A 24,278-nucleotide genomic window follows, 5' to 3' on the forward strand; every position below is an offset into this window, starting at 1 on the left:
TTCATGCATCTCCTTTTATTTTTCATTCCTCATGTAAGAGGTTTTTCATTTTTGGCAGACTGTCTTCTCAGGGCACTCTGAAACTGGATTATTTACTACAGGTGGACCCAGATTGCTGGGGTAAAAAAAGCCAGCAACATATACTTCTTTGAAGGATTTAAATTGTGTTTTAAAACTCACTGAAAGAAAATGTTGTTGGTATGTGTGATATTTTCTATGTGAATGGAACCTAAAACATTAATAATGGCTTTGTTCTATCTTTTTTAGCTATCAATAGCAAATTTTAAACTGTAAAAATTTCAGGTTGCCGTATATACAAAAGAAAATTGTGATTTCGAATTATAATTTGAGATGTGGTTATAGAATAATGAATTGGAATACTTAATGGAAAGCTAATTGGGTAACATCAGAAAAGTTTATCCTGGTATATTGGGATTGCATGCTTCAGTTGATACTTAGTGTACTTTTGGGATTTCTGGTTGCACCTCACCTCTGGTTCTGGCAGTATATTGTATTATGAAGAATATTAATAATGCTGCAGAACAATTACTTGTTCATTTGCTAACTGATTAAAATTCATGCATAATTTATTGGAACTGGGAGAGACTTTATAAATAAGTCTCCTTGGCCTGAAGAGCTTAAAAACAAAATGCGTATGCTAATATAAGAATGTGCTTTACTTCTTAACATAAAAACTTAATAGGCAGTGGTCTCATTAATGTGAGGTTTTATTTGTGATAATCCAGCTCTTAATCAAAGTGTTTACTTCTAAGCATAGCCATATGTTTTAGAAGTTTATAACTTGGAGTTGGTGGTGCATCACACTCATCAATGATGATATTTTCTGCTACAATATACAGTGACCTTAGAATACATTAGCTGGACATTTAATATGTTAGCTCCACAGCAAATAAACTGCCCTCGTTATGGCCAGCTGCTTTTCTGAGCTTTGAGGTAGGTAGTGATCTAAATTAATTCATAAGCACATATATTGCCAAAGAAGGGTAAAAGGTTAATTGCGGGCTGCCCCAGACCGAGTCCTGCAGGGTGACCCGCTGTTGGCTGATCAACAGGTACCCAGATAGAGTAATGCAGCTCCACCAAAAGACAGGAGGACTCTCGTGCTGCTGAAATCCACGTGGGTTTATTGAGGACAGGTCGAAGGACAAAGGGAGCAGGAACAGGAGCAGGGAGACAACCACAAGCAGGGTCAGACAGCTCCGGGAGGCCCTGGGGAAGGAGGGGCCAGGGTATATAACTGTGGCAGGATAGGCGTGGTTAGGGTACAAACTGTCCAATGGGAAGAGGGCACAGGGGAGGAGCAGGGATGGGGTGACATAAACTGAACCAATGAGGGAAAAGGGAAGGAGTGGTTTGCAGAGGGAACCAATGAGGTTATCGAGAACAGGGAACTTTCTAGAACTTGGGGCGATGACAAGCATAAACTGTCAGATGACAGACATGTGTTCATCTGCATGGGGAAGCAGGGAACTCTGGGAAAGTGTTCTACACAAATGCAGTCTCCTAGGGCATCCCTGAGCTGCTGTCCCCAGGGGTACATCCCACATCTCCCCCTTTTCTATTTATTAAATAAATGTCCCCTAAAGTCTTTACAAGAGTCTTTTTGAAGAAGGTCAGAGCAATGGAGACTATGAAAATTATAAGTAAAATCCACAGCAGTCCTTTTAGAATTGAGGCCACCCATGCGGGGACACCCCACTGTGTGAGCGGTTTGTTCATAACATCCACAGCCTGGCTTTCGGTTTTGATGTCCTCAACTTGTATTTGGCTCCACTTGATGTTTGCTTGGATGGATGTGCTCTTTGAAGAGAAGTTGAAACAGCACAGTCCCTCAAAATCTTCGCAGCTGTGGCCGTGGGCGAGTAACAGAAAATCGATGGCTGCTCTGTTCTGTAGTGCGGCATGTCTGGTGTTTTCCTCGTCCGCCAAGAGATCTGATAAGGTGGCGGACGTGGCATTGGCCTGCTTACTACGCCAACACCTGAGGTGAGAAAGCTCCCTGAGGGCCTTGGCTACTGTGTACCATGGCAGAAAAATAGATGCAGCCTTGTTCCAATTATACATTTGGGAATCACAATTTGGATAGAATTGTGTATAGGATCTCTTTTTGCAAGACAAGTCTCTTCTTTTCCAGTCAAGAATTTGGGTTTTGTTGGGTGTCAGGGTAGTAAGCTGGCCAAGGCTACAGGGACCTCCTTCAATCTTAGAGGGGATCCCAGCCCACACCCTGTCACCGCAGATCAGAAACACTCCCCTGGGGAGCTCTCTGGGGTACGAGGAGGACTCAGATAGTGTATCACTGGTATAATTGCACCAGTCAATCATATAGTTATTGTCATGAGGTGTTACAATCTTTTTCACGAAGCCTTGTGGCTGTTGCCAATCTTTGAGCGAGGGCTTGTGTCTAAATTTGATATAATATGTCGCCCTCGAGAAGCCCAGTAGATCCAATTCCTGGGGCTCCTGTGGTGCATGTGGCAAAATCCACGTCCATTTGTCCCAGGAGCCCACAGGATTGGGCTTCTTACCTGCATAGGGATAATCCCTTGGTGACAGGGGGACTCCCACCAGACATGCAGAAAGCAGGTCTTCCACACTGCCCATGGCCATGCAAAAGTTTTCTTGTTTGAGGGACTTTGCCAGCGTGATCCAAACATTTTCTTTCAGTTGTGGGACAAGCCATGCTCCCATTGCTTGAAACCACATGAGGATGGTGAGCGTTGTGGCAGCGATCAGGCTGATCTGGGGTGCCTTGGGTAGTGTAATCCAGGGTGGTGTTATCTGGGTGGCCACTGGTCGTCCGGGTGTGGTGTGCTCTGACATGATAACAAAGGAAAGCACCTGTTAATATTTCTTAAAAGTCTTTTGGTTCCCTTCCCTCCTTTCTCCCCCTTTGTTAAACTTAACAGAATAAAATAAATAAAAGTAGGGTTTAGGGAGAAAGGGTAGAGGGTTGAGGGAAGAGGTAAGAGGGAAAGAGGATAACAGGGGATGGTCTAATAATGTCTGCCATATCTGGTGATGGGAGGTATCTTCTGGTGATCAGGACACGGGAGATGATGTTGGGTGAAGTAGTGTCCTTTTTTTTTCGTCATCTTCACGCAACTGCGTTGTCTGGTTGGGTTGGTTGAGGTGCCTTGAGAGAGTGTTCAGGTGAAGTGTCTTCTCTGGGCGCGGCATCCAGGTAGGATTTGATGTATGCGCCAGGAATCCACCTGGGGCCCTGCTCAGTGGAAACACACCTGTACCCTCTTCCCCAGGTTATCAGTGGGTATGGGCCCTTGATGATCTTTGATTCTGGGTCTTTAATAAGAACTGGGGGCCTTTCTTTTAAAAGTGCATGTGTGTTTTTGTGGAAATGTCGCAGGATGGGGGATTCGGCTCTCTGTCAGAACAGTTAATGAAATTAAAAACATACAGTGCTTTACATTGTGGATTTTCTCAGCTCAGTCAGAGAGAAAGAGAAAGGTTTTCTAACCAGGCAAGAGCCTGGGAAACAGTTGGGAAAGAATGTAAATAATTCTCTAATCTATCTTGTTATTCACATTGTTTATAGATATGCTCTGCCACTGTGCGTCATTCACTGCACACCAATGGTGTGACATGTTTTTACTCTAAGACCAATGAAATTAATCTTCTCGATGTTCTCTATATATAGAGCAGTATATTTGAAATAAATCAGAGCTCATTTTCTTTACCTTCTGATCTAGAGTTCTCTGTTCCCGTCCTGCTCGACAGCGACATTACATAATCTTTCAGTGGGGGTGATTGACAGGGCCAAATTATGCTGTTGTTCCAACAACTTCTTTATGTCTTTGTGAGCCCTTTCAACTACTGATTGTCCCTGTCTCTGTCCTGAAGCAGAAATGGAAATACCTTGGAGCACTCACCTTTCACTCTGGGAGGAAAAAATCAGCTCCCATTACAGCCACTATGGCGTGGCTACAGACTCCCCAGTCTCTAAACTGAGTGGTTTGAGAAGCAGCTAATTTAGAAAAAAGTCCGCAAAATATGTGCCAAAGTCTGGGAAACTTGGTTGCTTATAGAGCTGGTAAATATAATGTTTGGAGTAAGCTGTGGTACCTGGAAGGGAAGGTTTGCTGCTGGAAATAGAGAAGCAGGCAGAACCAGGGAGTCATTACCTGAACTTTATCATGCAGGGTGGATGGGATGTCAAAGGAGGTCCACCACTCCCCACCATGTGTTCTGTCTTTGACACTGGTGGCATCATCCCTGGGAGGCAGAATATGCGCAATGTATCTGTGTCAACTTCTGTTGTATAGAATGTCCCCTGCTAGGGAAATCTTATGGTCTGGGGTTAAAAGTTCTTTTTAATGTACTGGCCATGAGATCCTCTCTACCTGCTCAGAGTTGCTGATTTGTTAGTTCTGCATCGCTGCTATGTGAAACCCCTGTGTGCACTGAATTTAGCACTGTTGCCTAATTAACTGAAACAAATTAGCTGAAATATGAGCCATCTGGAATGAAAATGAACCTTCCGTGTTTATCAGTGAATTTATTTTATTAGAAAAATACTTGTTGCGTGTGATTGTTTCTTAAAATAAATCATGCTGAGGCAATGTTTCTATGTTAACATTTCTCAGGGTAGGGGGGACTACCTCTTTCTGTTTGGTCTGTCATTACCTTTTTCACTTTGCAGCTGCATTGAAATATGTAGGCAGGCAGAAGCTGATGAGAAGAGGGGATGACAAAAAGCAGCACACATCCTATTGTTGAAGTTTAAAATCAGTAGTAACTTACTAAAGAATAAAATATTATACATTGTTGCCATATGTCTTTATTTTGTCATTCTTCTGGCAGCTTTACTCAGTTCTGAGTATTCTGAATGCCTGTAATACGTGTCTGTATCCTTTTCCCTAACTGCATCCAGTGGGTTTCAGATTAACTGCAGTGATACTCATTTTTAAGAATATTCTGTGCAGGGGTAGTGTATCATCTCTTGCAGCTCTTTCTATAAGGAAAGTGCAAATGTGGCTTCAGTCAATAAAATAAAAACTCAAGTTATTGGTATAGTAAATTATATAAATGAGCATAGTTTTTTTCAGAAAAAAAGTCTCAAGCAGCAGCAATATATAAATCAGGCAGGATTTTGTGGTCTCTGAGATTTTTAAAAGGAAAATACAGCATTGAGCAGATGCCAGTGGTACACCACTCACTTCCATCCATTGCAATTCTCCTCAGCTCTTCTTCACTGATGTCAGTTTGAATTTGTTTCTAAGATTTCGAATCTTTGCTGACCAAACTCTGACAACTTCCTGTGTAGAGATCCCTCCTCTTAGTGGGTTTTCCAGCTTTTGTTTTATCTGTGGCTTGTTTTTTGTCTCCCCTGCAGAGCCGCCTCGGCCAATAGCACCCCCACAGCTGCTGGGCGTTGGGCCCACATACTTGCTTATCCAACTGAATGCCAACTCCATCATTGGGGATGGCCCCATTATCCTGAAAGAAGTGGAGTACCGGATGACGTCCGGGACTTGGACCGAGACCCACGCTGTCAACGCACCAACGTACAAGCTCTGGCACCTGGACCCTGACACCGAATATGAGATTCGGGTCCTGCTCACCCGCCCGGGCGAAGGAGGCACGGGGCAGCCAGGACCACCACTCATCACCAGGACCAAGTGTGCTGGTGAGTGTTGCTCTGGAAAAATTACCAAAAAACCAAAAACTGTTTACTTTATGGTTTAATTGATTGGCAGGCCTGTTGGCTCCCATTAACTTGTATCAGACCTTAAGCATTCCCTTCACACCCATAGGATCCCCAAGTTTTTGGATCAGTAAGGATTTGAGGTGTCCTCTGCTTTGCTGGTCATTGTCTAGGTTGCTAAGCCTTGGAGATTAGGAGGTAGGAAGTTAGAAATCTAAGAAAACATTTTACTTTTCATCACATAAGGAAGGGGACCTCTTGATTTCTGGAAAATCCTGACCTCCTTGTTTCTTCACCTTCATATTTTCAATTACATTTTAAGTAAACTTGCACATAAAGCAAATTGCATGGGAAAAAAGGATATGTTTAAGAAATAGAATTGTGAAAATAAAAAAAAGTAGTGTACTTTTGCATAATTTGTCTTTTCCCAAGCAGTTACATGTGGCCTGACAGAATCTCCAAGAACTAAAATACAACTACTAAAATCTCTAGCTATGACTGCTCCCCAGGGAAGTGGTCACAGCAGCAAGAGTTCAGGAAGTGTTTTGACAATGCTCTCAGGCTCATGGTGACTCTTGGGGCTCTCCTGTGCAGGACTGGGAGTAGGACTCAATGATTATTGTGGGTCCCTTCCAACTCAGGATATTCTATGATTCTCTAAATTGTAGAACACAATTGAAAATAGTGTTCTACAACTAAAAAATGGAGTGTTTTCTCCATTTTTGACTTGTGTTGCTGAGCCCTGCAGTCTGTTTCCTGTTTCTCAGAGTGCCCCAGAGTTGCTAGCACCAAGAAAATTAAGTACTGTCAACTTGTGCTATATTCTGTTCCTTCTAAAGCTACTTAAAATTATTTTAATCTCAGTTTTCACGAGAAGAAAGATAATACCTATGTCTCATAGTTGCAGGGGAGAGAAATTATAGATTTGAATCTCAAACTGTGAGGAAAATAAGCATAAATTAAATGGTGGGTTTTCCCCTCCTAGTCTCAGGACTTCTAGGGCCTGACAGTATTTTAAAGTTGACACAGTATTTGATTTCGCAAAGAGTGCTGATAACCATCTATTCAAAATAACATTAAAGTAATCAGAAGGACAAGCTGGAGTCTCAGGTTTCCATGTATCATATATATATGTGCATATGTGAATCAGAAATAGAAATAGTTTTTTTCACAAGTTGAAGACAGATGTCTGATGGATGAACACTCATTTTGTTTAATAAGGAAGAGTGTCGGGGTCTGGACCAGAAGCCAGGAATTCTAGCAGACTAGGTCAGTGGGTATGAATTCCAGAAAATTAGAGAATCTTTTTTAAAGTTGCTCACAGTCCTGTCAGAAGCTGATACACAAAGCTGGAGTAAGACCTAGCTGAAGGCACCTTTTTGAGTTTGTGATTGTATTTATAATTGTCTGTCTTTCCAGTGAAGTAGAGAGATCTCTGTGTCTATCTCAGTTAAGGTGTCAGTCTTTGACATCTAAGTAGGGTTAAAGTATTGGTTTATTGCACAGAATTGGCTTAGACATTCGTCTGAAAAAGTAGGAGTTGGAAAACTGCTTCTGTTTTAAAAAGGCTGAGCCGAGACTAGCAAATTGAAATCTTCAGGTTGTTTTCCTAGCACTTGAAAAAATGTAATTTAATTTACCCAGGTTGTGACAGAGTAAAGATTTTTACTGGGAAAGGAAGTAATTATGTGATGTATTTTTCGAATACATTCCCCTGTTAGGGGAAATCATGTTATTTTTTTTTTTTTTAATATAACACTCACATGTAAGGCTCCAAAATCTAGTCTGGCTTGAGGAAAAAAAATCGACTCTATTTAATCCACTATGAAATTAAGCACATCAAAAAATACTTGAGAAGAAAATTCTGAACTTTCTGTGACAGCGTTATTTTAATAATAATAAATTTTCAAGGTGTTTACCTTGCAGTAAGACTGATTCTTCCTATTTCATTAAAGTGAAAGCAAATAATTGTTACTATTAGCTAGTTTCAGTTAGAAGAAAGTGTGTCAGCAAGGCTTTGTGAAGACTGAAATATTGTGCACATCATCAGGGACGAGTCAGGGACAGAACCAGATTGAACACCCTGCTGCCTCCTCACCTGACTGGAAAATGAGACAGACCTTCCTTTTCTGTGTTCTCCCAAGGCTTCTGATAGATAACTGCAAGTCCTTGTCAATATGATTCTTTTTTGGTTTTATATACTTGTATTTTTCTTTAAAAAGGCAAATTATAAGCATCAAAATTAGTCTCTTCCAAAGAGAAGATTTATAAGAAAAGGCAAAGGTAATAATGGAATATCTCACCCTGCAGTATCTGCTGCTGCTGGTATTGTACCAGTGACTGGCAGGTGATTTACTGTGCTATATTAGATGACATCTCTGCAGGAATATCTTCTTTCTGGAGTTTCTTCAATTATTCCTAATTCTCATTTCTGACAGGCTCACTTATTTTCAGACAGGTACTCTCTCTTTCTGTCAATGTTCTTTGTCAGTTTTTCTTTCCACAAGTTTTTTACATATTAGTTCAAATTCTGAAACAAGTTATAATTGATTATCTGCTCAGTATCATATGGAATGGTGGAAAATAAATGAATTTTTAACATGAAGTTTGACTGCTCTCTATGCAGATTAAAAAGTGTGCATTAGTGAATGTTGATCTGATGAGATTGTAAGGATTAAAGTTTACATTCCAAGCAGCAACAGCAAACTTGCTGAAAAAATAATGAGAATAAGCTATTATTCTGGTCTCTGTATAATGCTTAAGCAAATATCAGTATTGCTTTCAAATGAAGTTTAAAATACCTTTTCCTCATAATTCATTCAATATTTATAATTTCATGCTATTCCTTAATAACATATTATTGATCAGTTGCCCTCTGCTTTGCTGGAGATGTATTCTACTCCTTAGTGATTTGAATGATGATCATAGTTACCTCATTGTCATGCATGCACTTTTATTATTAGGTATTTAGATCATTTTCTGTCTTCCTCATAGCAAAACTAGTGTCTGGTGACTCATTTACTAAATGTTTCCACTAATGCTAATCAAAATTGTTCTTTAATGAAGGGATAATTCTTCCACTAGTTAAGTCCTCTGACAGACTGTTTGTCTACCTGGCATTTCCCAGGTAATCCTTCCTGTGCTGAAGCTAAGGCATTTTGTTAGATGTGTTGTTTTATCAGTCTGTGGTTAAAGATAGTGCTGAGCAATCAAATATATGAAACCACTGAGTGTTTTTAAATGGCTGAAGCCTGAAACATCTGAAGTAAAACGCTATTTTCTTACATTACCCTCTGTGAGAGCCAGGTGTATGCTTTGTTATTTCCTCTTCTAAGCACCACCCATGATGGTATGACCAAGGCACTATGTTCTCAGCTGCTGATCCCGAAGGGTACTGACTCCCCCTCGGTCCTCACAGGGCACCTGAGCTTTATTTCATTCTGACATCACCTCTTGCCTGGGGTCATTGCTCAGATTATTCACTTCTCCAGGATTCTAACACCAAAACAAAAGGCAGAGAGTAACACTTTAACCAGAAGTAATCCTTAAGGCTGTTTTCTGTGGCTCTGGTGTGTGTTGTCCTTTTGAGCTTATCCTCTGAGTTGTTATTGCCTTTCTTCTCTTGAGGGGATAGGGGGAGAGGGGCAGGGTGTAGAAAATACGTGATAATCTAAAATTGTCCACTTAGCCTGCTTTTTCAACTCTAAATTAGAAGTTGTTCTCTTAATGTTGGCTGCTGCTTCTGAGTAACAGCTCACAGCTCAGCTTTATGATTAACTGATATTTTGGCAGCAAAGGAGGTCAATAGTTCAGCCTGTCCAGAGCTTAATATATGTACACAGTGGAATTGCTTGCTCCTACTTTACTGAAGTTCATCACAAGGGTGTGATTTTTCAGAAAAACATGAAGAATTGTAAAACAGTTAGAGAAAAGAGTGCTGTGTGTTTTCATTTCTTTGGTCTTGATAATGAAATGAGTAAGGACAGGAGGGAAGCTTTATAGCTTTAGCAGAGCTGAGAAAGGAAAAATATTTATCAATTATATTATTATTATTGCTATTGTCATTATTGTTATTTCATTGTTCAAAATCTTTATTTGTCACAGAGACCTGCTATTGGTAGCAGTCAGCCTCAAGGCACCAGACTAGGAGATGCTGGTTCAGTGATGCAATTCTGGCACATGAACATCTGCAATTGAAGGCTCGGGAACTGGACTGCTTTCTGCTGCCTTTTCAAGTGCAGAATGTTTGTGCACAGTTTCCACATGCATTAATTTCAAAAACAATATACACATAGTGCAGGATACTGCTGAATTCTCCTCTAACAAACAAAAAAAAGCAAAGCATGGAAAAATATTGAAAAACAAAAGGAAGCTCAAATGCTTTTGATCATTGTCTTGGGATTTATAACAGAGGGACCCCAGAGAGGTTGCCATTGAGAATGTGACCCTTCATAGCTATCTGGAGAACTAAAATATTGTTATGGTTACATAAAAATTGTAAATTAGTTTTAAAATGAATGGAGTGAGAGGGACATTGCAGTGTGGAATCTGCATGTGCTGATGTGGGACGTACACAGTGCTACTTCACTCAGTGTTTGTTGCCTTTCACACTTGCAGAGACAGGGCACAGGGTTCAGGGTGGGGACCTGGATTTATAGGCTTTGTGGTGCGCTGCACAAGAGAATTTAGGATGTTGGATTATGAGGCAATGTGTTTATAAAATTGGGTACAGTCAACATCACAGGAGGCTTCTGCAATATACAGCACTGAACAGATAAGCTGTGCTCTTCATTAGTGTCCCTTGCAGTAGTGCAACTGCAATTGGTTAAAATTTTAAAAAGCTTTTTTAAAAAGCCTTTTTAAAATTTTAAAAGAATACAGATAAATGTGTAATTTTCAACCTTTTTTTTTTTTTTTGAATGGTGACAGAGGGAAATTTTTACCCTTACAGGACATCAGCTATCTTTCTGTTTCAAGCAGAATTTTTATCTTATTTCCCTCAAAGTAGGTATTGTTATGGACTTAAGACTATAGCTGCAAGGACAATGTGAATACATTTGATTTGAATACATGCTTAAATTACATGTTTTTATTGCTCATATTTTTGTTGTTTACAGTTTGAATGCATTTTAAGGATAAAATAAAGATGAACAACTTGAAACTAAATTAATGATATTTTAAAAATTATTTTACATTTGTCGTTCCAGAAAAGCCCTCATGACACCAATATTTAAAAGTTGCTGTTGTTTTTACAAATATGTTTAGCACTTGTGACTGTTTCTGGGCTTTTGGCCAGGTAGTAATTGGAACCATTTAAGATCTTGCTATCAGATTCCAAATGCGCCAGAGTCCTGTTCCATATAGGTTTACCAACCGGGTTGTATGTGGGGAGGTGGAGCAGGGAGGTATTAAAACAATGGACAAAGTCTGGACTAAGGAACTTCATCATATTCCCATTAAGACTGAATATGAGAATTGTTATTGAGAAGGCATCCTGTAGAAGAGCCATCTGATTTGGACCATCACCTGGCACCAGCAAGCATGCTCTGCTTATTGTGCTGCTTGCCACTGCTGAGATACCCATACCACATATAGAATCGTAATGATGCTTATATCTATAAGAAAGGACTGTAGTGCATCTGACTTACCTAGCAAGGGACCAAGCAGATTGCCCAGCCAAGTTCTTGTCAGATTGTGTAAATTAAGCACGGTATCATCTTTTTCAAAAGAGTGCAATGCTGATGACTCAGTTGAATTGGTGATAAACTGCAAGTTCAGACACTGACCTACCCTAAATTAGTTTTCAACGTTTTTTTGTTTGCTATATTCAGCCTTGCTTAGTATCATTTATATGGTACTTGCAGCTGCAAGTTCCCTCTGCACAGGAAACTTTCTTCCTGCGACACTGCAAGTGCCATGTTACACAAGATATGGGTTCCCTGAATTCTCTCATGCTTCATTTTTGGGAATAATTTTGTTCATGGCTAGTTTTTTATAGGATAGTATAATATTCAGCAGTACATCACTCTGATGATCTTCGCTTGGAGTTAGGTTAGCAGACCTGGATAGGTGGACTTCTCTCGCATGGCCACCCACATTTCAAAGCCTCTGTTGTCTGTAGTGGCCTCTTCTCCCTTCTTTTGAAGTCTTTAGCAGTGGGCAGGGACGGATGAGTAACCTGCAGCAAGATATGGTTGTGGTCATTGGCACTTGACACACTGGTCAGTCAAGAGTTTGGTGCAAAGACTTTGTTTAAAGTTACTGGGTCTCTTTTTGGTGAAAGACACAAGGTCAGGATACCCCTTCACTGTGTGGTAGAGGCAGGGGGAGGAGAAGGAGCAGCTACCAACACCACACAGAGCTCCCCTGTCTCTCAAGCAATTTCTCCATCTCTTGCCTCACTTTGGTTTGTTTGGTGGCTTTTCCCAGAGCAGAGCCTGCCACAGCACACTGAGACAGCCATGATTTATCCAAAGTGCATGTAACTAGTCAATAGATCACACTTCCGAGAGGAGCACTGTCTGTGGCAAGAAAATATATTGCAGTACATTAATCCATGGTGCCCATTCCAGCTGTAAAAGAATGGATGTGGGCAATAATTCATATTGCAGTACTTGAAAGTGCTATGGGTGCACCCAGGCCAGATAACTCACAGCCTGATTAGAGCTTCTGCAAAGTTGGGGAGCTGATGTTAACAGATTTTTGGTCTGTGCCTGCTTTTTAAAAACATAACTGCAGGTTGAGATAGTCTTTCCCTTTTAGAATACTGCAGCTCTTTTTTTGAACTGTGACTTCTATTTTTAATTTCAGCTGAAATAAATAGCATGATTGATTAGTGTGTTTGATGCTTCAGTTTGGTTTCATAATTAAGGTCTCTCAACTGTTCAGGAATGCAATATTAATTTTATAGTGTATGAGAATTGGTAAGTATGTAAATAAAACAAACTTTTATAGGACTGGCTTTTATTGTATTTTCATTTATCAGTCTATTAAAAATTAATCAGGGAAAATTTTAATAAGGTTTTTTAAGTTGCTCTGATCATTGCAGCACTAAAATGTTTTGGAAGCATACTAATTTTTCAGTTATTTTGGCACTTTTGACAGAGTAGTGTGGATTAGATATGGAGGGTTGTGAGTAGCAGGAGTGGAAAGGTGGAAGAGGAAAGCAGTACCAGGAGTCTGTGCTGTGGCACGGGATGTTGATGAGATTTACTAAATGCATTCAGTATATTTCCTCTCCCCTCCATTCAATATTTTTCCTCTCCCCCTCTCTCCAAAGTCATTACAAAGAGATATAATGTAATTCTTCCCAAAAGCCCTGGTTCTTAAATGCATCAATTCTTTCGGCTTTCTTCTGCTAGATAAATATTTGTTTTTTATTTAATTCTTGTTTGCTTTTTTATTTTTTTAAACTTTGTTTCATTTTAATAATGAGCAGCATAATTCTTTTTACCTAATTTGAACCTAGACTGCATGAAGCAGAACTGAGTGAATTTCACTCTCTTCACTTTATTTTTCAGTAAATCCTCCTGCTGGTGCTGAGAGGGGGAATGGACCATGTGATGCTTTTGTATGAAATGATAATGAAATAGCTTCCATTTAACAATGAGTTGAGGAGCATATTAAGCAGCAATGATGTCAAGTTACACCTCAGATGATGAGTAGGTCCAGAAACCTAAAAATGGCTTTTCAAGGCTCTTAATGTTATCTGGTTTTGTTTGCTGTTTTCAAATAAAAGTCAGGAGCAGTCCTAGAAAGCTCCAGATCACTTGAAAAACAAAAATTAAAAATACTGACATGAAGGCTCGGGTTCACCTAATTAAAAGCTTGTCATCTTGACTTTAATTCAGAACAGAATAATGGAACAGCCAATACCAAACTTGATTAATGAAGAATTAAGGAAGTAATATAATTAGTGACAGTCAACAGATTTATAGAATGCTCTTGTCAAAATAACTTGATTTTTTAAAAATTAAATTACAGATTTGGTTAATAAAGCTGATATTGTTCTTCTCTAATGCATTTAATTTGATATAAAGCATTTTGATTAAGAAACCAAAATAAAATCAACTCAAATGGAGAGGAACTAGCTTATCTATCTAAAACTGGTTTTATGGATTAATTGAATAAACACTTTTGCTTGTGCCATATCAGAAACAGTTCCATGTAATTTATAAAGAAGATGTAACTATGATAAAGTTGACAAATTACAGAATATTATTAAACTGGTAGAAAAAAAAAGCCACTTGAAAAAAGACTTGAGTTCTAATTTACAGTGGTTTGAATTGGCTGAATCTTACCTATGTTTCAAGTACAACATTTGCAGTGCAATAGAAACAAAGTAGGCTATATGTACAGAGAGGGAAAAGAGATCTGAGAGTCATGGACCATTAGGGCTGAGACTTAGGTACTGGAACTAGAAGAGGTCCTGTAGTCCTTGACTACAAAATTTCTCACTCTTTCCTTAGCACTGGAGTATCTTTTAAAGCTTTTTTAATCTTGAAATTGCTTGCCAAATTAGTTGTCTTCTGACCCAAGTCTTTTATCCCCATCTCTCCAACCTCTCTCCAAATCTGTGTAGCATCCTGTTCTATGGAATTAAAGGTATGGCACTGTGCAAGAGTTTGTTTTCAGGAGGATTAGAAAACCAAAATAAAAAAATCTGGCAGAGTGTTGAAATCTGGACACAAAATCTTGTTTACCTGTGACGTGACCAGAATTAATACTGAGTTTAGAGATACAGATGTGATTTAAGCAGTAATTCCTCATGGGGTTGAAATTTATTTTCTTTGTTTGGCATCTCCAAACCAACTGCATAAGCCTTTTATTCGTTTGTATACTATTATTTTTCATTTCATGTTACTTTTGAAAACAATTTCATTTTATGCATTTTGTTTTTCAGGTCATTAATTGCTAAAAGCTATTTCATTACCCTTGGAAAAGGCAACATGCTAGATTATCATTCAGATAATTAAGCATTTCAGATACTCTAATAGTACCATAAGTACATATTTTGCAGTTTATTACCTTTATTTTAGAGAAATTGTGGTCACTCATAGGGACTGGTGAAAATATATTTGACAATGTACCTTCTTTTGTCTGCAAAATGAACTCTAACAATTAGGCTGAAATGTCAGAGCATGAGCACCCACTGGGAATATGATGTGCTCTATTCACAGTTCACAACCTGTAGTAGCTTGGATGATTACAAATAAATAATCCAGTTGAGTTGTACCATGTTTCCTTAAAGTAATGACCTTTGAAGACAGTGCAGAACTGCATTTCAAGAAACCTGCTCTCTGTTTATGGCCTTTGGCATCACCTTTGACAAATAAGTATACTTTGGTGTTCCATTAATATTTGGAGAGCAGGGTTGGCTATGAATGTTTCCCCAGCAATTTTTCTCAAATTTATTTACCTCACATGACTTTTATTTTTTTTTTCAGAGCAAGCACTTTTCTTACTTTTGTTGTGCTAGCTGCAATGAGATCTTGGATTTATCTGTCTGAACGCTAAATATTTTGTAATGAGAATCTTATACAATGAAGATCATATGTAAGGGGAGAAATTTTTATTCATTCAGTGGTAGGTTTTATCACTGATGTAGTGTCTGTATTCAATTTTTAGTGTTACCAGGAGCTATTTGTCTGTCCATGCAGAGATGACTTTTGGTGTTGATATAATAAGGGATGGATGGGGAGTGTGGGAAGAATGCAACAAACATACTGTATTGAAATCAGTGGAGATAATTTTATTCCTGAGGTTGTTGTTTTAGTTTCTTTCTGGCTTAGCCTTTGTCTGTTATCAGCTGAATAGCCATAATTAAGGATCATGCAAGTTGAGCACGTTCTTTTTTTCTGTGTGTGTCTGCCACTTAACCTCAAAGACTTCTTAGGTTGCCATTACCAAGTTTTTTTTTTCTGATGCTCAGCATTTTGTGTTCGGTTTTTCTTGTTCCTTTTTTAACACGACCATACCTCCCCCTTCAGCCCCAGTTATACTTTCCCTTCAGCCTTGACACAGAATTTAAAAGTTTAAAGCAAATATGGATGCTTCTGTCTAAACAGTGGATGAGGGAATGAATAATATGTTGTAGAAATTATTCATATGGCATAATATGCTTGTAGGTTTGCAGTTCATATGGTGATGAATACAGTATAAGAACCTCTACGGAAAAGAAACAAGTAAAAAGGTTTTTTTTTTTGATGTGGCTTATCTTGCCTAGCAGTACTTGGAAAAGGTGGGGAATATGTATTTGAAAGACAAGTTAAGATGGTAGACATTTTTCATAGTCACTTTACTGAGGGGCATATTCAGAGCATATACACATACTTCATACAATGAGAAAAAATACATACAACAACACGATTGTGTCAAAATCAATAAACCATGATGTTTATGCCTTTCTTTGAATTATTTAGTCCTGAATTTACTAGTTGTCATGTGCATTAAATTAAGGCAGCTCACAAATGTAGGGTTTTTTCTCCTGTGTTAATTTGATCTGGTCCCACAGTGGGGAAAAAAGTGCTATCACTCTTCAATATTGCTATCACAAATCAGCTTACTGTCTCTGTGTTTAAGAAAGGGTTTGGAAGTTTAAGGTGGGAATTCTAAGTCTGTACAATAATTTCTGCAATGACTCCAGGTGATTTAAAGATCTGTTAAAAATAGATATGCTGTAGGTTCCCATGGGGGAGGCTTCAGCTGGGCTGCTGCATCCCATGGGGTGCAGGTTCTGTGGAAGCTATGATCTTACAGGGCACTCTGAAAGTCTACCTTGTGGACAGACTTAAACTAGAAAATATCAGAAGCTCCTGTTATGCATTTTGTTGGCCTAAAATTAATCTCTTGGACACTTCACATTATCCTCTCCGTAGACACATGTGCCAATGTGTGTTTTATCCACCTCTGAAGAGCAGCCCTCCTGTTCTAGTAGGTCTGTGTAAAGTGCTCAGGTATGATGGGCAGGCTTCTTTCTGCCTGTCTAGACCATAACACAGGCTAGGAAACAAATATGCAGCAATTGTAGTAAAGAACAATAGTTCCAAAAAAAAAAAAAAAAAGCTTTTATAGTATTTGCAATCTGTTTTTTTCAGCCTCGAATTGCACAAAATCTGTCTTTAAATACCCTGCTGTTATTCTCACCATCCTTCTGTCTGTGTTTCATGCTATGCCTTACTTCATCTGATGTGGACCTTTAGTGGGGGTTAAATATAGAACTGACAACTCATGAAGAAACTCTTTTGTCTCTGGTGCTAAAGGTCTGCTTTTTGAGCAGGATTTGCTGAGTTGTTTTCTGCACAGAACAGTTGCTGGTACTGGAAGCACTGCAGCTTCTATAATAGAAGTTCCTCTCTGTGAACATGATGACATTTAAAACATATGAAAGTCATTGTATATATATTTTGTTGTTTGAAAATTTAATAATTAAATAAATTTCTTTGAATTTAGCAACATTAGGAGTAGTCCCCTTCATGATAAACAAGAGCATAAAGGAGGATATGGGCCTGCGCACATTGAGATATCTTGATACTAAGGTCTGAGCATCCTTGCAGAGAGGCAGCATTGGGAAGCAGAGCTCTAATATAATGTCCAGACTCTAATATTTTAATTTCTGCAGGTAAAGTGTGACTTTTCATCCTCGGTAAAGTGAGTGTCTAGCTATTTAGCAAGGGACAAAGCATAATGCCATCATTGGAGAGATGCATTGTCAACTTGGACAGGTGATATTTAAAGACCCTGAAGAGAGAAATGACCTGGCAGTGTAACAAGACATATCACAAGTGACTGTCTCAGAAAGAATGAGAACAAGACAGACAATTTCCATTACTGCTCAGTGTTAAGGTACTACCATTATCCCCTAAACAACCACACGCTCCAAGCAATAATCATGCACTGTCTTCTTCTGTACTAATATGAAACTGGAATTCAATCTCTTTGACACATATTGCTTCAGCTTGTCTTGTCAAGTTGTTTCTCTGCTCAAGCTCAGCTGATGTATAGTGAATGGGCTTTGTACACTGACTGAAATGGGGAAACAGGTATCCAGTTTCCTTTGATGCTGGCTGCAGAGGTGCTGAGGATATGCTAGAGGAGAGAGGCTTTGTTTCTTGTAGCCTGTAAGATATTGCCAGTTAGGAAATCAGTGAAACCACAAGCAGTTCTTCAAACTGGATCCTCTTTTGCAGTCCCTTTCCAGTCTTACCCTGTTAGCTGTGTACTAACTCCCATAATACCTTGGAGAGATGCAATCATTCTTTTTCAACTGTCTTCCCAGGAGTGTGGAAATCCAGCATATGCTGGGTTTTGTGGCAGGATTTTGTGCTTCTTTTTGGGTTTGTTTTTTTTTTTTTTTTTTTTTTTGTTTGTTTGTTTGTTTGGTTTGGTTTTTTTTGTTTGTTTTTTTTGTTTGGTTTTTTTTTTTGTTTTGTTTTGTTTTGTTTTTGGTTTGGTTTTTTTTTGGGTTTTTTTTTTTTTTCCTCCGTGGGAAACTGTACTTGCAGTAGCTGGTAGTCTCTACATCTTTTGTATTAATCATGTCGTGCCTGTCAATTACAATATCCACTGTCATTATGGTACTCTGCATATTGGTGAAATATATTTTATAGTAAACTTGTTTTAATTCTGAGTAGATAAATACTATGTTGCAATAGTTAGAATTCTTATAAGGAGAAAGTAAGTTATCATGTATAAAAATGAGGAAAATAAAGAACATCCTTCATTGTCAGTACTATCCTGGAACCTGCTGATTTTTCTTAATCTGTGATAAAATGGACAAGCCACTAATTCCATAACTGAAGTATCTGAAAATTTCAAATACTTGATCTGAATCAGATATAAAAACATTTTAAATACTTGATATCTTATGCATATTCATAAAAACTTTTTTAGTAACTCAATATCCATTTATTATGCTTCTGTTTCTGTTTTTCTAATTTTAAAGCAGTCATGTAAGTTTTTCCTTAGCTGACTGCATCAGTACAGAAAATTGATAAATTGCCCTACAATATTCTGGATCATATGGTAGATTATTAAACTCATATTTGGCAAACATGAGTAGCTTACAGGCCAGGCAAACCTTTCGGGATGCTCTCTGATGAATGCCTGGTGGACCATGTGCTTTTATGTACAAAATATGTGTGAGGGCTCGTACAGCAAGACACCAGTGCTGCAGCACTTACTTGTGCCTACAACTGTCAGTAAGGTGTATTCTTTGATATGCCTTTCGTGATGTAGTTTGATTATTTAAAAGTTGTATGCAAGAAGTACAGGGAAAAAATATATATAGTTTTATTTTTAGATTTTTTTAGCCTGTGCTACCTACATTAGTTGACATTGTATTTTTATGTACAGATTTTTCCATCTTGCCTCAAGGACAATAATAATATAATGCATATGCATAAGGAAATTGAATGAAGCTTGTTACTGATACCTCAAAGGTGGCATTTCTTAACTTTTAAATACTTTATTTTGCTCTTTTACTGCAATATAGCTTTTGTGCATATAATTTGCTATAAACAACAACAGTAGACATGAAGAACCTTCAAGTCCTTTCACTTGAAAGTTTCTTCTGGCAGTTCTAGAAAAAGAAAATTAATAAAAAATGTGTTTTGACATTTAAAAGAGAATTATTTCCCTTAAAATGCATAAAAGATGCAAACTCTTAAATTGCTTGAGTTTGCACATTTTGGAGCATTATTCTGATGTTTCTTAAAGCTGCATGTGTGGAAGCTTTCTCTGTAGCAAGCGTCACCTTTGTCTTGCAAGCTAAATTGCATTAGAAGAAGTAGCCCTTCAACTCTTGAGAAGGCTACAAAATTTTGTTTGTCATCTAATGTCTTTCCCCTTCCACTTAAGATCTTGGATGTAAAGACAGACATGACCAGGTTTGTTTCCCTGTGGCTTCTTGTCCTTAGGACTTGCACCATCAGTGTCCTTTTCATTGATCCCTACATTTTTTGTTGCTTTTTTATCCTTATTTTCTCTTTACCCCTAATTTCTGTGGTGTTCATGGAGCATCTCTAAATCCATTTCTTTCTAACATTCTGATGTTAGAATTCTAGATTTGTATTTGTGGTACTGTGTGTGCCAAGAGTTAGCTGACTTCATTCTCTCTAGCTGCTGGCCCTCAGGCCTTTTGGTTTTCTGAAGGATCCTGCTTCTCCCTTGACAGTTACACAGTTACAGAGAAAATCCCAGAAGTGGTGAAGCCAACATTTGCTTACCAAGACCCCTTCACCCCATGCTCTACTATAGAGAAACAGCTTAAGTCCTTATGCAAGAAGAGAGCATTTCTTATTTTAAAATAAAAAGTAGGGGAAAGCAAGAGAGGGCTTGAAATGTTCTCTGCTGTCTTAGATTTTCTTAGGAATGAGCTAGTTGATAAATTTTACCACCACAATAGCTACTGACATTCTCCTCTCCAAGCTTACTCTAGGCCATGTTGTTCAGCTCATGTTGCCTGGGAAGGTGATGCACTTTTACTTCCTCCATGAGGCTGCTAACATGCAGAGGCTTTTCCTGGCTTCCTGTGTCTTCTAGGGAAAAATGCATAGTGTACAGCCTCCTGTGGGTTTAAGGGACCAGAGAGCAGTGAGACACGGATGTAGCAGTTGAGATCTAACGTACTGTAAAGCTGGGGAAGAGATCGAGGCACTGCAGGACATGAGAATCAACCTGTGCCTTGCAAGTCCCTGCTGCACTTCTGCTGTTGAAAGTCTGGCATGCACCACTGTAACTGAGTGGTAGGAGTAGGCAAGACATCCTTGAAGGCTGGGGTCAGGGAATAGCATAGAACAATGAGGGATCATATGTTTTCTCATTTACCTTTAGCAGTGCAATTTTTCATGGCATAGATGGAAGAACCAACATCAACAGTTCCTGAATGAGTCATGGTGGAATACATGCTTCAAAATCAGTCTTTCTTGCTTAGCTGCTTTACAGAGGAAAAAAGAAAAAGCAAAAAGACAGACTGATATTCTCTGTTGTGTTCAAAGACAGGAAAAGATCTAACTAATTTGGACTGCAGCACTGAATTGAAATCTTGCAGTCCCTGATTGCATCCAGAAATTGCTAGCGAATGTCCATCACCACTCATAGGTGTTGCTGGCAGTATTTTCTGAAAAAGTATTTGAAAGAGAAAGAGAAAGCTTTGGTTTGAGATTTAAAACTGTGTATATGAACATAAACACATAGATGTGTTGAAATATATATCAATTTCAGAAAAAATATTCTGATAGCTTTGTAAAGAATAAAATGGTTTCAACATACTGAAACATTTTTCTGTAAATTGTTCTAGCATCTTTAACAACCAGGCAGATGGTTAGAAGTATTTTTCTCTCTCCTGGTGTATTACAATAGATACAAAGGCAAAAAAATCCATACCTGTTGTATTTTCTGAATTTGAAAAAATAGATAAAACTGTATATTCCTGCCAGGTATCATTTGCAAAGAAGCAGCCTCTTATTTTCAGTACATTTTTCTACATTGTCATCATAGTAGTCTTTTTGTCTCAGTCAGTCATGTGAGAGAGTTACATAAATGATACCAGCTACCTGGATGTCTGCAGCAACCTGAATTCATCTTACTATTTGGAGCTCCCTCCATTATAAGGATGGCTTATGGTGAGAGAAAGCTCTACTTAATCTTAAAAGTTGTGTCAAGAAATTAAATTAGGGGTAAAGAGAAAATAAGGATAAAAAAAAGCAGTATAAATTATAAATAAATACAGTTTGAAAGTTGGAAAAAAAAAGTGTAAGCATCCAAGAAGTACAAAGATTTGGTTTTCCAGTTGAAGATGGAAATTAAACTTGCAGCATGAATGTTTGAGTATCCCAACCACTGGTATGGAAGAGGTTGGACTTCCTTGCGTGATGCGTGCAGTGTAGTAATTTTGTCTGTCAAGATTGCTGCTGATCTCTGCAGTGCCCAAGAGTCACTGCTCTTTCTTTTCCCTCCAGCCCCCTTGGTGCATAATTTGCCTCTCAGGTGTTCTACTTTTAATCCTTCCTGAAAGTATTGGTCACTGGTTTTGTGTTTCCATCTGATGTCCTAAGACCTGGATTTGGATCTGTAGTCAGAAGGTCAAACTGTTTTTAAGGGTAGACTCAAGTATTCCATCACAGGTATATTTGACAGCTCATGAATGCTTACTGAAAGACACCTGTTTCTCTCTGAAGGGTAAAAGGGTCTAGGCAGGATAGCAGAGTTTTTCAGTTGTTTCTATTGCAAGTAATTTCACTTTTCCAAGTACACGTTTAATGATGTTTCCCTTGCGAGCAGTGTTTAGTGATCTCAAAACCAAGCTCCCACTGAGGCATGGCCAATGAAACCTGACCTTGGAATGATAATGCAAGGTGTGCCAAAAATTAATTGCTGGTAGCATGCTCTCTGCTGTTTGATTTTTAATGAATAAAGGGTTGCTGAAAATTTTAAAGTTTTTATAGGTAGGATGCAAATTTCCCCTTTTAATTTTTTTTAAAATTTCAAATTGATAGCTCAGTTGCTCTTGGTGAAGTTTATTGAAGGTATCTTTTAAGAACTATTTTGATTTTTAAGGTTCCATTATAGAATATAAAGGAAATACAATGATTTAATGGAATTTAGAGGCTTAATTCATTGGTTTAATATTATACTTGCAAAACACATAATTTAATTTAACAGTGTTAGAAAAAATTGTGTAAATCTAATCTATGTTGACAAAAGCAATACAAAAGTATTTTGCAATAAACAAGGCACTAATACAGTGCACAAGAAATCAATTTAATATTACACATTTGTATAATTAAATAAAGTGCTAACTTCAAGGTATTTCTTATGACAGCCTATAAGGCTGCATTTTCTTACACTCTTGCAGTTACTGTTTAAGTTGAAAGGCTCATTTAATTTAACAATGTTTGCTACCAAGCATGCCGATACAATTGACACTAGAAAAAAATTTGGCTTTACATATTTTATTATTAAGTAGAAGTAATTCTGTATAGATTTTGTTTCCTTGTAATTTAAATTACAATATTGTGAATATCCTACATTTGAAATATTACTCAACTTCAGCTGGTCCAAAGGGAAGGGATATAACATAAAACCATCTGTACTTTGTTTCACCATTTACTCCTCTGAAGTGTTTATGTTACCACTCAGCCTTTTCCTCATCCTCAAATGTCATTTTTCTTTTAACTGTAGTTTTATTCACTTTGTAAGTTTAGATTTGAGTTTTAGAAGTAAATTACAGAAGTATATCTTTAGGAAGGTCTTTTCTCCAGCTTCCAGTCATTTGTCTCTTTTTTTCTGGAAGATATAAAGTGTTTTGTGATGGATGGATTGGTGGATTTTGGAGGGAAGTTGTATTTTTAATTTTATTCGGAAAATATAAACCATGGCAGAGGATGCAAGGGGACTTTCCTAATCTTCTTCCTTTCAAACATTTTCCCTAGTGCTGATGGCAATGAGCTGGATGTGCTTTACTGCTTCACTTGTTTTTCTCATCCACTCTTCAACTCCTGGGTATTCACTTTCCACCTTTCTCTTGTATCAGGATTTCAATTTCCACTTAAGCATCAGATTCTGGACCTGGAAATTTAAATAGGTCTGTGGATGTGAGCTACTGTGAATCAAAGGAAGGCTGTAGTTCTGTCCTGTAAGCATCAGTGTCTGCTTTTATTCCCCTTGTAGTCACTCTTCTCCATAACACCAATCCCAACTGCTTTTGCAATACAGTCTTAAAGTTTTGGTTTTTTGGTTTTATATGGGTTTTGCTGTCTGATGACAAGGCAGAAAAAACAAACTATTGGAAGAAGATGGGAAGTCAGCCCTTTCATTTCTTGTTCGTGAACTCTTGAATGATGCAAAAGAAACAAGGAAATTAACATATCCAAAATAATACACTGAACAGTGATTTACTGTTTCAGTTTATTATGGAGTATTGTTAAGTTATGGCTGATTTTTAAAGGATGTGTTCAGTGCTTGTTGAAACTGAAGAGAAGGGGCTTCCCAAGTCACAAGTTTCTGACCTTTTGGCAGGACTTTTTATAATTTTTATCCTTTGCTTTAAGCATTAATAGAATGAAACCACATGCTCAGCTTAAAATCTGATATAGACCTGTTAAACACTTTTATGCTCCGCAGTGGCCACAGAATTTTTGGTGTAACCAATGCTCTAGCTAATTGTAATAACCTCAGTGCATAAAAGTGCCATTGGGTATGACCCGCTGGTATTTATAAATAAAATTTAAACACGTTTTCGTTTTAATTGGACTAGCTAGAAAACTCAGTATTTGGAGAATATTGCATTCCTTAGGTAGAATGTTCAGCTGATGCTTCAAGTTTATTATTAGCATATAAAAATGTTCAGCAGTTCAGCTTTCAGCATGCAAACCTGAGCTCAGGAAATTGCATAAATTCTCAAAACATAGAGTCTACACCACCAGGATTATTCTAGAATTGTATTATCCTATTTTTTCTGTTAGAAAAGATACTCTGTAATGGTATGAATTTTACTTCTGTATTGTTTCCTTATAAACACTATGAAAAATTTTGCTTCTGAAAAAACCTTGGCTCTGCTGCTTATAATTGTAAAATCTTTGTGTCAAGTTGA

General features: G+C 38.0%; 1 protein-coding gene across 1 annotated transcript in view; it reads left to right on the top strand.

Annotated features, from left to right (window-relative positions):
- Nucleotides 1-24,278, top strand: part of PTPRK (protein tyrosine phosphatase receptor type K) — a 379,785-nt gene that overhangs the window by 213,772 nt on the left and 141,735 nt on the right. The window contains exon 7 of the mRNA XM_053938166.1: nt 5,375-5,668. Within this exon, the coding sequence (XP_053794141.1) occupies nt 5,375-5,668 (294 nt within the window). The remainder of the gene's footprint in view (nt 1-5,374; nt 5,669-24,278) is intronic.

This window comes from Vidua chalybeata, chromosome 3 (assembly GCF_026979565.1).
Source record: "Vidua chalybeata isolate OUT-0048 chromosome 3, bVidCha1 merged haplotype, whole genome shotgun sequence".
Lineage (NCBI taxonomy): Eukaryota > Metazoa > Chordata > Aves > Passeriformes > Viduidae > Vidua > Vidua chalybeata.